Source organism: Halictus rubicundus, chromosome 1 (assembly GCF_050948215.1).
Source record: "Halictus rubicundus isolate RS-2024b chromosome 1, iyHalRubi1_principal, whole genome shotgun sequence".
Taxonomy (NCBI): Eukaryota; Metazoa; Arthropoda; class Insecta; order Hymenoptera; family Halictidae; genus Halictus; species Halictus rubicundus.
Window position 1 is genome coordinate 10,771,226 of NC_135149.1, and position 14,655 is coordinate 10,785,880.

The 14,655-nt window shown below is 46.3% G+C and overlaps 1 protein-coding gene across 3 annotated transcripts in view; it reads left to right on the plus strand.

Annotated features, from left to right (window-relative positions):
- The window catches only part of LOC143354045 (zwei Ig domain protein zig-8), a 141,437-nt gene extending 135,151 nt beyond the window's left edge, over positions 1–6,286 (plus strand). For all 3 annotated transcript variants that reach the window (XM_076787742.1, XM_076787761.1, XM_076787752.1), the window contains one exon: positions 5,504–6,286. In XM_076787742.1, coding sequence (XP_076643857.1) covers positions 5,504–5,640 — 137 coding nt within the window. In that variant the 3' untranslated portion in view covers positions 5,641–6,286. The remainder of the gene's footprint in view (positions 1–5,503) is intronic.
- The last annotated feature ends 8,369 nt before the right edge of the window (positions 6,287–14,655 follow it).

The window sequence follows — 14,655 nt, forward strand, 5'->3', positions numbered from 1 at the left end:
GATTCGGTTTTATGCGAACGAATCGATCCGCGCACAACGTTGTTGTCAGCGGGGGTAGTTCGCGTCGCTGCCTCGAATTCGCGGACCGGTCTACAAGCTCCGAAAGTTGCGCGAGTGCCACTCCAGCTCGTCTAGTTTCCCGTAGGAGCTCTTCGAAATTGTCCCGTGTCCCGCGCGCGCGTTCCTGAAGTCGATCTTTCTTCGAGTGCTACTCCGCCGTTGCTTGGAAATGCTCTGGGAGTCATTAAACCGATCGATACTCGAACCTCGGCGAGCACTTCTGCCCAGCGAGTGCTCCGTCTCACGCAGGGAAATCCCGCGGTTTCACAATCCCGGCCGCCAGAGCAATGCACGACTCGTTCCACTTACAGCGAAAACCACCTAATCTGCCTTGATCGGACATCGAACTGCTCTCTACCAAAAGTCGGAACAATCCTCGTCGAAACAACGAACCAAACCGCAAATTAATTAATGCAAATTTTGCCATCACGGAATCTCGAAAAAAAAATATTTCAGCAATAAATGACTTGTCTTGGTAGCCGTAAACGTTCTCCAGTATTTTACGAAGAAACTTTCAAAGATTCTCATGCAAGACGGAATAGGTTAAAGCAACAAAACGAGTCATATATTTGACGAATCTCCGGAATAAACATCCGGATGGCCAGTTTCATTGGCGTTCTGCGGGTGGGGTCGCATGAATTTTTTAATAATGCGGAAGACAAAGCGGGATGAAAAAAAAAAGAAAGAATTCTCCGGCTGCAATTCGCGCGGATATTTCGGGTCTGAAATTTAATAATATCGCGGGTAGCCGACGGGCTGCCTTGAAAAGGGACATGGGAGAAAAAGAGAGGGGAACAGGGGACAGGAATGAAATTTGGTGCCGTATAAACGGCAGCTCGGGGAGTCGTTAAGTGTTAAACTCCCGTACGAAGTTCCTGGCCGTGTACTGCTCGATGCACGCATATATACGTACGTATACATATATAAAGTGAGAGAGAGATAGAGAGAGAGAGAGAGAGAGCGAGATGAAGATATATATATTTAAAAATCTCGAAAGCGGCCATGAATCTCCCGGCTGGAGCGGCGACATATTGGAGCGCCGGGAACCCGTCGGACAGAAAATAATGTTGAGACTTATTACCAGGATGTCTGGACGTCTTACTTTGTCTGGCCAGATGGAAGTTCGCACGGGGATTTCATTCGGGAGTGTAATAGAAATTCCAATGAAATATTATCAACCCGAGAATCCTCGATGTCAAACGTAGACTGTGAGATATTTAACGCCATCGTCGAACCGGGTCTACTTCCCGCGAAAATTGAGAGGTTCGTTACAGAAACGCCACTGCAAACTCTTCGCTTCCGCCCGAAGAAAACGCATTCAAACTTCGTCGTTCCATTTATCCCTTTATGGGAACATCCGAGCCTCCGAAATCGATGAAACTTTCCCGCAGAGCATACTGGAGGGAGCATTTAAAACTGGTCACCTTAATGGCTTCCTATTGACTATTTAAAAACTGCATCAAGCTTTAAATGCAACAAAGCGTTGTTTCGATTCGAGAATCCCGTAATCCGAATGCGTTAATTTTTTTATGATTGAAGGGCGTAGACGAAATACATATAGAGGTTCCTATCTTCATTTCAAATGCAACGACATGTCTCTTGATTTACGCTGCCCCTTGAAACCGGGCAAACTTAATGCGAGGTATTTCGTTTTGTCGCCAATGGGAAGTTCTGGCGAATTAAAAGGCTTCCACGGTGTCGGGATATTTTGCGGATTAACTCGAATGTGCTTGATCTTTTTCGGAGGGCTGGTACAAGCCTCGAGGGATGATCTTGGGTCAACGATAAATCCCGGCCGGGGATTATTTTCACTTTCAAGCTACCCACACCACTGGCAGCTGGGTGTCATTGACGAATATTCGATGCTGGGAGCCGGAGATCACCGATTAATGCCAAGCATCGCCAACCGAAAATCCGTCGATTCCCTGCCACTCTAATTAAACGGTCAATTGACCGTGCCCCATCACGGCAGCCAATTAACTACCGCTGATACCCAACCTGGACAAGGGACGGGACTGGATTTCGAGCGCCGATGTCCGGAATCCGTCGTGACCTTCCGGCCACGGCTCGGCGAGAGGCAAGTAGACGGCCTCGACACTCCTCGAATACCGAGGAAATTGTGTAAACCGCAAACGGGTAGGCTTCGATGCCTCGGAGGCTCCATCGACCGTAAACTGAATCATGTTGGCAAAGATTTAGACCAACCCTTGTACCCTTCGCCTCCTCCCTCCTCCGACGCCCTGTATTAACGATGAGAATGTCACGTGTGCCGATCACGTGTTGGGCCTGGAAACGTCTGCGGTTTCCAATGGGGTTGCCAGGTGGGGATTACTGTATTTGGGAGCAGTGACGATGCGGTGAACTTTGTGGTTTCTCAGGATTAGCTTTCATTGTATTCCCTCCCTACAATCACGCTCGGTCGACCTCTTTATAAGCGCGTTGCCATCCCCACTCCGCCGAATCGACGGTGGGCGGGGCTCTCAGTCACTGGGAGAGGGGATCAAGCTACAATAGCGCTTAGCGTTCGCTATAGTCACGCTACAAGGTCTGAAGAGTTTGACTACTAAGAAGAAACAAAGTAGCAACGATGAAACGAGCCATTAAGGGAATCCCTGATGGTTGAGTTCGTGCGACTCTTACGAACACGGCAATTCTGTTTAGATATCCAGGGGAACCCTCGATGACTGTCGATTCATACCACTAATGACGTGTATTTCGTGCGAGCCTCTGATTGGTCATGCGTTTCAGTCGGTATTGGTCGTGACCATTTCAGCTTGTCAAAGCGAAGCCGACGCTCTAGGACCTGTTATCGTCGATCCTCGCTAGGATTAAATGGGATCAGTGTCATCGATGAGGCGTCACAAGTTCATGGATTTATGGAGTTGAATGATGCAGCGCGATATTTGGATACAGTGCGATTCCGCGACGACAACAACCGTCTCGTGCTGAAAAACATAAACTTAATTACTGGGAAAAATCGACGACGAGGTATTCGATTCCGCTCCGCGGAAAACTTAAATCTGCCCGGTGAATCTCTTCGCAGTACAGATTCTATAAACGGAGAAAGCTAATCGATTCTTCGTCGTAACCGTTTTTGGAAGTTTCGTAAAGTTATTTTGGCTGCACATTTAATTAGCCGCGCGATATTGAACGTTCAGGAAAGGCCGAGCGCGTTTAATCAAAAGGCGATATTCATAGCCACGCGGTCAGCGAGCGACGCCGTAACTCAAACTTCTAAAAGTAACAGCGCGGAAAAGTTGAACGCTTAATCGTTCGAGAATATGAAAGCATAATTACCGGACCGGGCTGGGTGGACGGGAAAATTCGCTGCCGACAAGCTGGGGGGATCGAGCGTGAAAGCCGAAGTACCACTTTCATGGATGAAGGGAGGGGAGGAACGACGAGACGAAGAAAGAGGGAAGAACGACGAAAGACGAAAGAATTCGTCGGGCTTCACAATGCGCATAGACGTTCGCGCGAGCGCCGCCCGTTTTTCTCCGGCAAATCGCTCGTATTTCTGTCATTAGGGTATCAGGGCTGTGTAATCAGAGAGGAAATCGTTAGGAAAGTCATTTCAAGAAAATAAAGTACCTGTTAGCGGCTCCTCGAAAAAGTCAAGATCCTGTTCGCGTTGCCGGCAGCCGTAAAACGCCGCTAAGAACGACTGGTTCGAGAGCCTCAAACAGCCAATAGTCGCAGACGGGTGGCTTCCACGTCGTTAACGACTTTAACCATTTTCCGTATCCGGCCGTCGACAGCTGGCCCGAAATGTGACCCTGTATTTCTTCCCGGAATACCGAAAATCCCGAAAATCTTCGCATCGCATTACCGATCGCTCTGCGTCCTCGAAAAATTCGTAGGTAAAGCGAGCTCCGGTGTTCGGGGCGAAAATTTGTTCTCAATTGCATTGGAATCAAATGACCGAGCCCTTCTCAATACGAAGTCAAGTACAGGGTTGCTATTATGACCAGCCAATTTATTATTTTCAAGTTGTTAAAATTATTAATTAATAGTCACATATCTATCCGGCTCCTGTCTGTTGCAATAGAAGCAAATAATTTTTATTTTCCATAAAAACCCGCAGTCTAATTATAACTTTTATGATCCGTTTTTTAATTTAGAGGTCTACTGAGCTAAGTTCTCTGCTCATAAGTCTGACTGTAGCAGCTCCACGAGCAATTTAATAACTCCTCGGCGCAGAACCGCGGGATTCTGCTACGCACATGGCCCGGTCCTTTATGAAATAGGGTTTGGCAACGTTTCGGGGGTTCTTGTAGAACCAGCCGAACACTTACGCGTGTCCGACGCCATCTGCTCCGTGCACGTTCTTCACGTTCGCGGGAGACTTGTAGCATTTTCGTGGCGAATTACTCGAGAGGAACCGGCGGAATCCTTTGCATTCTTCGGAGACAGGCGTCTGCATACTGCACACTGTAATAACACAACGGGGTCAGTACTGTCCAGTTATGTTCTTCCTAATCCTCTAAAACAATTCTCTGTAAATCATTTTTATCTTTTAACTTCGCGATTCATGCTCTGTCTTCCTTTTTTCATACGACTGAAGACGATTAATGTTATAATAATATTTCTGCATAGAGTGACGATCCAATAGTAGTACATCTCGGATTGAGAACATCGTCAGAGCACAAGAATTAATCCCTAGCACTACGACTAATTTTACTGTTTCAGTGATTAGAACTTTTTTGTAATTCGTAATCTCCTAAAAAAAAGGAGAAAATTTATATGTATCGTATGCCTATATGATCTTCAATAGCTGTGTATCAACTACGCCAAAATAGAATTTTATTTCGGTTTAAGCGAAATTAATAACACACATATTTATTAGATTCTGTTCAGAATCTTCATCACGAGTATGACTCGACAGGCAAGGGGTTAATCGTGAAAATGACGGGAGAAGAACGTCGCTAACATTCAACCCCGGATCCGGTTTAATTACGAGAATAACGATAAAAAATAATGTAGCCGCCGGAACAACTTAAGTAGCTCTATGTTCGTTTCATTCTTGCGATTGTAATTAACGCTATTTTAGGGAGATTAGTGGAACGAAATTACTCAGGTTCGAAGGACTCGCGGGAAATTATTTGTCAGCCCCGGGGCCTGCGGCGTCGCCGCGCTAAAGAGCGTGGTAATTAATGAAGACCTTCCTTCGACGACTGGCCGGGGAAACGCAGGAAAAACCTATAATCCGATAGTCTCCCGGGGGACATTGATTTACGAGTCCGTGGTTTCATTATTCTTTCCCGCGGGCACCGATAGCCCGTTCCCGGGTCGACTGGGGTCGCGTGCATTCGCACGGTTATATTCGCGAATCGTCGATCGCCGTTCGCAAAACGTTTCGCGGTACAGCCGCGCCACGGCGTAACTGCGCGCGAAGCGCAGAGAAACGACAGAGAGAAAGAGAGAGATTTTATTTCTGTTCCAGGAGAACGTACGGAAGCCATGCAACGCGACGCCGGATACGTCTCCTCCGGATGTGACGTCAGCCACTGGCCCGGGCTTCTACTTCCGTTCTCGTGGTTTCTAATACTCGCGCGAAACAGCCAAACTTCCCTGCAATAGCGCCGCACCACGACAGTATTTCACAGCGCGCCTCCACGTTCTCCCGTGCCCGGAATTGAAGGGAGTGCGCCAGCCAGAAATTCGACCAGCGCCCGCTAGATTGTAAGCTAGATACCTAGGAATCATTTGATGATAGGGCGAGGACACGCTGCGGTACCGGGCACCCTCGAAAAAGTCACCTCCTTGCCTTTGTACCGTCGCGAATCGACAGAAACCAATACTGCGGATTTTTAAGTAAAAGAATTTACATTAAACAGTTGGCGATGAATTACTGCCTCCAGTTTTCTTTTCTCTCGTTTTGTTTAACGTAGGAAGCCTTCGTTAAATAGCCGAACTTAAATTCCGAAGATTGTCGAAGCGCGGTTAAAGTTTCAGATTGGTCGTCTGAATTGTTCGTTTCGTTTCAGTGCACTACGGAAATTCGCAACATCATTCGTCAGTTGCTTTAAAATTGCTGTCGATGGTAGTTCAACGACCATTCCTAAGGAAAGAAATATAAAAGCAAAAGGTCAGAACTTGTAATTTTAAATATCTGCAACCTGTCCGCAACGCGAATTGCATAAAAGATAATAAAGAAAACCAAACCTCGCAAAGATTAGAATTACCATAAAACAACTACTTGCGTTCTGTACGTAGCGAATTTAAACCTGACAATGGTAAATATCAAAAAATAAAAATCAAACCCCCTCTGCACAAAGTATGAGATTTACCCCTTCAGAGATTTACCTTTCGTTTATGGGAACATTTCGCAACGAACACGTCGTTCGTCGTAAATAACGAATGAGAATGAGCAGAAGGATACAGGGAAACGATTCGAACACAATTCGCCTGAGAAACGGCAGCGAGAAGGGTCGCCGAACGTATTTTGTTACGTAAATAATTCAGTAAGCGAGTCCGCAATGCTGCACTTGATCTCCACGCGTCGGCACATCTTTTTCAATTCGTCGTGGCAATTCACGGGCGCTTCTTTGAGCGTACCTCTTCAAGTGAACAGGGTTAAAGTGGCCGTGCCTGCGTCAAAGGATGTGAGGGTAATTCGATATCCTGTGTCTTAGCCACGCCGATGCCTCTTTCCACGCCAAGGAGCGAGGACGTTAATGAAATCTTTAATTCATAACTTTATTCGCCGGTGCCCGTAGAAATAAGTCCAGCAGGCAGTTTGTAAATAATTGAGGCCGGGATTTGCTGTTGTCTTCGCCCCAGCGAGCTAGGATTAATTAACCCTCGGAATCCTGCGAGTTTCAGGACTATGCCGGAGTCATTTCTGACCCACGCCGATATTTCACTACAGTTTTCATTCGATATAAGGCGAATGATCGGGGCCGGTTTTCGTAGTATTTCGGATGAAGAAGAAGAAGAGAGGATGCGATTTTCTTATTTCCCCACTGCGACGGGTCACCAATGACTTCGGCATAGCATACGGAGGGTTATGAGACATTGGTGTGAAGACTGTGGATGTGGATGCAGATCAATTCTTCTGGTTACAAATTAATTATACGCTGGCACTAGAAACTCTTTTCGTTCGAAAACAACTTTCTCTGTATCACTGTTTTCTTAAGATCGATTTAACAAGGTTGTTTGACAATTTCATGGAAATTGTTGACTTCTGTGAATGCACAAACATCCACAGTCTAGCGCTGGCTTCAGCATAGTATTTATTATTAGAATATTTTAAGGATACCGTTAACGCACTTCGAAGAACGAATTTATTTTTTAAATTTACCTGACCTGCCTCATTGTTAATTCGAAGGCACTGCGTTGTCTTTGGAACGTTCGAACACGCGCCGCACTTTGTACGTTATTTCTAAATAAATGTATTCGAAGCAGCGGGAGTTTAATTTCGCCGTTTTATTCGACGGTTGGAACGAGCGAAGCTTTTCCAAACTTAGAATAGATATTGCACTCGACGCCGGTGAAATTATTCCCCCAGCCTTTCCACTTCCTCGAACAATTTTGCATTATGAATTACAAATAAGCTAGCCGTTCGCATCAGAAATCAGGGTCCGATTCCGGGCGGCAAGAATTCACTTTTCCATCGGTCGCGTCCCATTCCGATATGAATTTTAAAGTACTGCTATATCGAGTGTGGGGATCGTTGCGAAATCTATTAATAAAAAGAGGGTTGAAACGAGAGTCCCGGGAGGGTGGGGGGGAGTAGCAGCCTCGGCTTTTCCCTGTGTAAGCATACGCTAAACATTACCTAACCTTGTCCAGTCAGGTTCACGCCTCTTGCCACCCTTTCTACAGGGGGGGGGTGACAGATACGCGAGTCGATTTAGCAACGTCCCCCAAACATTGTGAGCTACCCTCGAACTCGTTCGATCGTGACTGAATGCAAATAACCGGTAATAATCGTGAATTCTGCCCGGCAGGACGCAATTATCGGCGTAAAGCACCCTTAAATGTTGCTGTCTAAATATTCGCGTCCCCCTAGCCCCGAAAACTCGCTGTCCGAGCACGAATTAACGAACCGCGTTTCTGTACGAAAAGTTAGAAAACGAATTTTCCCGAAGTCCGGGGAAAAAAAGTTAGCGAATCGTCTTTCTTGACCCACGACCGAACAGAAGGGGCGAGACTGCTTTAGGGGGTTGCTAGAGTCTGGATGACAAGGCTCCCGACCGGAAACAGTCACCACCACTAACTTCAGCTGCAGTCCGCGGCCCTGTCCGAACTTGAAAAATAATTCAGCACGCAGTAATGTCCCGAATATAAAATTCGTCGGCAGTGGCCAATCTCGGATCGAAAAGGGTGGATCGGAGCTCCGGGGGCAGATTTTCATTTATTAACTCCCAAAACTTCGAGTCTCCTATAAAATTATCCCGGGGGAACGGACCTGGGACTTTGAAATTAGTTGCTGATTCTACTAGAAATATTTCGGGTGTCGTTTAATGATTAATGCGACCAACCGTGTTCTCTATATCTTTAAAAACTCGTTTAACTTACAATTAGCGACAGTTTATTTAAGGGTTGCCGCGACAGGTTTTTCGATTCCTCAATTTATCTCTGACGGTATTTACACAATATTAGGTTGGAAATTGATGCCGATGATTTTCAAAGACGGATTCTTTTTTGTTAGACTGGAGGTTTGATTGTTGGGTGGCTTGATAAGTTTGCCAAAATGTTTATTATTATTTATTGTTATTTATGTAATTATTTGAACTGTCTGATTGCATTTTTATTTTTTAGAAAATTTACCCACTCGTTGTTCAGGTTCATGGTCAATATGAGCACTAGGAATTTCAGCCGAATATAATGAACACTTTCTAAATTAATTTTTTGACTAAACAAGTGCGAACAGACGAGTGACGTGAGCGACATCAGAATACGGCGAACGGTCTTTTACTTTTACATCACCAGAACTATCTCCTGTGGAGAAATCGAACAATATTCCCTGCTCAATCTAATAATTTATGGTGGTATTTTATAAAAATATTCTGTTTGACACCTTCGTTACGAATCTGACACGATGTTGCATAGGAAGGAGTTGAAAGGGAGCAGGCTGATTGAATCAGCGGTAAGGGACCGAAGCGAAATACTTGAAGTCGTTTAAACGATACCCGGCTAGGAATAAAATAACGCTAAATTTACGGCGGGCCGTGAATCAACATGCTTTATGATTGTTCGGGTTACGGATGATAAAGGGTGAGAGCGGAGGACTAGGTAGACCGGAGAGGTCGAACGGAGGTTCGCACGGTTTCGTCGGTAGCGAAGGGGGTTGGGGATGAGGCAGGGTGAAAATTGGAAAACTGCATTGTCCAGCCGTTCCGTTCCCGTGGGACACATTCGTTAGCGGCATCGTCCATCGGTAATAAATTTCACGTATCTTCCACCTTCCAGTCTTTCATTCTTGTTCAAATTAAAGATCATACCGATCGGGCCTGGTCCCGAGGATAACAGGAAATTCGTTGTGTGTTCGCGAGAGAGCTCTCCGATAATCTCTCTCGCATCTTGCCGCGTTTCTGTTTCTCGGGAAATAAAAGGCGTAAACGAGGGCAGTAGAAAAACACGTTCGAAAATCGACGGCGAGACGCGCGATTACCGATTCGAATGGGAAGAGTGTGTCCCGCGGGATTAATTTAGCTGCTGCCGGGAGTTTCCGACGGACCGGATGAATCAATGAATCACTTCGACCGGGAAATGACAGTTAATTTTCACCGTGATTTGCCTGGTTACTCATTACGCCGAGCAAGAAGGGTCGCGTTCCACCACCGCCCCCCCCCCCCCGGCAAAAAGTGTGTTTGTAAGCCTGCTCTGTTGACTCGCGATTCAATTTCGCTGTAACGAATAAATAGCACCGGCCGGATCCTCGTCCACTCCCGCGCTGTGTCCCCCTCGCGGTTCCAACCCGGCGATTCGATGAATTCGTTCGAGTGAACAGCCCCGAAAAACTGGGCCGATTTAAAGCCACCGGCCGCTGCCAAATTTCGCTAAGTGATGCGATTTCGATAAAAATTCAATCTAGCAAAGTAATCCGGGCGCGGCGCTGTCGTTTGTAATTCCATCGAAAATTGCACCGGCCAACAATTTTTTTCGCTACTCAATATCCCCAAGCACGCACCTGCACAAAATCTATTATTCAAACCATAGAAACGGCACCCCTTTTTTCTGTAATAATTTCAATAGTGTGCTTTCGAAAGCTCGATCCAGTAACCCTTATGCGTTTCTCAGAAATGGGTGTATAGAAGGCTTAAAGTATACGAAAATATGTACAGCAACAAACATTAATGACATCTCTATTCCACTGTTCACAAACGGAATTATAAATTGAATTCGTTCCTTCGGTTGGATTTTACAAAATAATCGGTTCGAATCTTTATCAAGAACCAAGGGAGTTGCAGGACATCCAAAAAAATGTGCAGGCATTAAGATACCAGCAGAAGCATCCGGACAATCATGAGCTTGCACACGTGCCAAAATCTTTGGATCGATTGGGCGAGTGGCGCTCTAATTTCCCGGGCAGAAGGAGAATTATGTTGCCAATAAAGGGGGTGCACGCCATCTTGACCGGTTAGCTCGCGATTCAGTTTCACAGTAACGAATGGCCGGGGCCCGGAATACTTTCGCGCCCTCCCTGCCGCCTCTTCTTCTCTCTCTCCCTCACTGCCTCAACCCCAATCTCTCGCTGTCGCGCGTGAAAAGCCGGAATTGCTCTCGACTATTGAAAAACAATTAAACCGGTAAAATATCGGCAAACAGGGCTCGATGGACGGCTGATATTTTACCAGTCGCGAGCACCCCACCGATCGCTTTTGCCACCCTTTAACGCCCGAGCTTATATTGCGATGGCCAATCCCCAACCCCTCGACACACACTTAACCTACTTATTTCCTCGTTAACCCCCGTCGATTCAATTTTCACTTAACAGTTGTTGCAGTTGCGGAAAGAGGGAAGGGAGGGGAGGGTGGTTAGCGGAACGTAATGAGCGCTTTCGTCGGATATACTGTTCGCATAAAAAATGCAGGATTAGAGTTCGTTGCTCGAGTGGCTCGCTGCTGGGTGACCCATATCTGCGTGCCGGAACAATCTCATTTATGACTACTGATCTTCTTCTGAATTCGAGCCTTATGGAAATTCTCTTATCCGTTCCTTGTGTGTGCTCGTTCGCATGCAACAACCCAGTTAACGTTGCGATAAATCGTGAACTTAAACACTTGTTAAGGCTGCGTGCTGCGGGCTTTTAGCGCAAGTGGAATGAGTCAATAATTGCATCGGCGTACAACTTCTTCGATTAACCCCTGAAAAATTGTATCCCAGTATTCTGAACGCGAGTCTAGCGGTTTAGTGTACTATCATCTGTTGTCGATAGACTGCCGATTCTAGTAGTTCTGCTGTAATTGCAAGGAATAACGGCTACATACATCTTTCTATTAACCCCTTGCCATACGAGTTTCTTACTAGCTAGAACATATTGAACGGTATTATGTATGTTATTTTAATGCTTAAATATTGACTACAAGAAAGTAGCACAGTAGCACCTACAACAGTAGCACCTTGTTTGTACGGGCCAATTAATGCTAAATTTCATATATACGAACTCTTAACTAAGCCACTTATTATCCAAAGGGCGTTATATCCCGACGTGTTCGCATAAACGAGGTTATACTATATTTTATTGCATCCTGAAAGGATAATATTCCTATGTACTTGATTTGCTTAAAAATGTTCATCAAGAGTCTGGGCTTGTTATTATACGACAAGGGGTTAATTATTCTAATTGGTTGGGAATAGTATATGGATACTCATAAATTCTTTTAATCCTTGTCCTGTTTTAAATTTCATTTACTCATTTTTATCATAAATGCATAAAATATCTCCACAGCCCACCCTTTGCAGTCCACTCATTAAAAATTGCTTCAACAAGGTACAGTGGTCAATGAATCATTCTCGGAACGCTATCAACCTCTTTCCACAGGGAAATTTTCAAGGGATTAACCTTATATGGTAACATTAATATTATAGATGGTTACTTCTACCTGAATGTTGTTCGCCCAAGACGCCGTATATCGATGTTGCTTGTAATCGAACTTCGCCAGTAGCAAGTAGAACAGGCCGACCACGGAACCGACACTGAACTCCTGCAACTAACCGCACGATCAAAGTCACAATCAATAATATCGTTTCGTACACCGCGTACATTGATACATTACCCAGTGGAACAGCTCGGCCATATCTCCGACGATCGACGTCCCTCGACTCTTTCGGACACAGTGTGCCATTTAAGTTGCAATTTTTGTTTTTAACGGAACCGGCCGTTCGAACGTAATCACCGGATGCACAACCCACGTAGCACCGAAAAAAAACCGCACACTTTCACACGGTCGAGCCAACCAATCCAACCGGCTGTCGAATCGGGTGGGCGCAATCTCGCGAGATTAGCGGCTGGAAAATCGTTCGAACGAGTTGTTTCGAAAGGTTTGCGAGCTGCGCAACTATTAAAAGACGGCTCGCGTACGCCTCGAACGATGTATATACATATATATTTTTGCCGAGCCGAGCCAGATATGTAAAACTGATCCTGGCCAGCGTGTCCAACAGCTTTGCGAACTTTTTTTTCCATTTCCACCGGTTACCACGGATATATTCTGCCTCTACGGAGGTGCAGTTTCACGCGTGGAAATTACCTCGTACCATGCTCCCGCACACCGTGCCATCTGCACATCCACATGCGCACGCGCTCCAAGGGAAAACGAACGACGGGATAAGCCTGTCCGAGCTATCCGCCGCTATCCGCGGACACACGACTTTTTCCAGCTTCGCCGCTGTCACAATTAATGAACAGACCCGGTCCACCTGGTGTCGGCCGATTTTTGGGAGACGAGGATGTGCCCGACACTTTTTCTAAACCTTCGCCCAAGATCCGCTGACGGACCGACGACAGGCTAATGGCGGAATCAGCCCCGATCCCTTTGTGCCCTTCCATTTTCGGTTTTCTTGTCGCGGACGCCCTTCTAACAGAAATGTCCAGGATTGCCGAGTTCTTCACAATGTTAACCCTCGGAGTCCTGCGTGTTTTAAGCTTATGCCGAAGTCATTTCTGACAAACGCTGATATGTCACTACAGTTTTCTTTCTATATAAAGAGTGTTTCCGATGGAGAAGAACAGGGGATTTTCTTATTTTGGGATAAAAAGCGTCGTGTTGTATCGGAATAAAATTGTACATATTGATGGTCGCTCGAGCTTATCACCACGGGTCACGAATGACTCCGGCATAGCATACGGAGGGTTAAGCAATCGAGAAATTTGTCGTAAGGACCGACTGCCACAGAGATAGAAAGATTAGTGTGCCACACTGAATAGATCACTTCTCTTTCGATGCATGGTTGTTACGATAAAAATGTTTGATTTTCCCCTGTATTATGAACGTAACGACAGACGGGTTTCGTTTTTAAAGTACCAACACGTTCGCTGTCTAAACCACAGCCCAGCTTGCCAAACGAGCTGCTTGCTATGGCTTTATCATCAGAAAAATGAGGGTGAGCTGTCTCTCAACCCAGTATAACATCCCTGCTTGACCAGTCTCGCTTTTTGCCACGTCTCAACCATCTGGTGACCCAGATTAACGAGATACCGAGGTCGTCGGGTCTCTAAATCTGAAATAGAAAGCGAAGAACAATAAACCCGAATCGTCCGGCGATCCTTGATCCGCCTATCTGTATAACAGACACTCGATGTCCAACATCGACGAGGTCGAGCGGCTCCTTCGTAGCGTTTTTCCTGCGAGTCTAATATTTGAGATGGTTTTCGGATGACACCGGGAGGATCAATCAACCGTCGAATCTTTCTCTGATTAATGAAATACCGGGGGTCGGCGAACTCTGGCTAAACCGGGAGGCAGGGTATCATCGAAAACAGAGGGGATCGAGGGTGGAAGGGCGTTTCTGGGCACAGTTGCTGGGAGAAAACGCGAAAGTAAAGGGGCGAGGAGGATGTCAAGGGACACGGAGCGAGGGTGGATTCGAGTTTCGGGGAGACAGAGACTGGGAGCGCGCCTAGCGTCAGGATATCCTCCTTTTTTCATTTGTTCTCGGCGTCAAGCCGACGACGGGTTCGACAGGACCGTGGCGAACGATTGTATCGAATATCCTGTTGAAGTCGGATGTCGCGAGTGCTACATCGCGCCGAGAGACGTCTCTCCGAGTCGGTTGTTTTTCGGCGGCCGACGAAATTGATTACTCTGGCGTCTGGGGAAATATGACGTAATGGCGCTTTGTCGTAAGCGTATTATCCCGGAGCTTCTCGGCTTTTTTTTTTGGTTTTTTTTGTTTTTATTTAGCCGGTCTCTTTTTTGGTTCGGCGGCGCGGATCGAATACGGGCCGAGCTTGAGAGAGATTGAATTTGAAACTGTTCCGAGGAGAATTTGACATTTGCGAGATTAAGTGACACTTCTTGCGGCCGTCGCGTTCGCGCGAGCGCCCGGTCGTACCTCGTTGACGATGATAAATCATCGGGTCTCGAATTTTCGGGTACCGGCGACGGCGTCCTGTCCCTCGAATTTTTGTAGGCCATCCCCCCA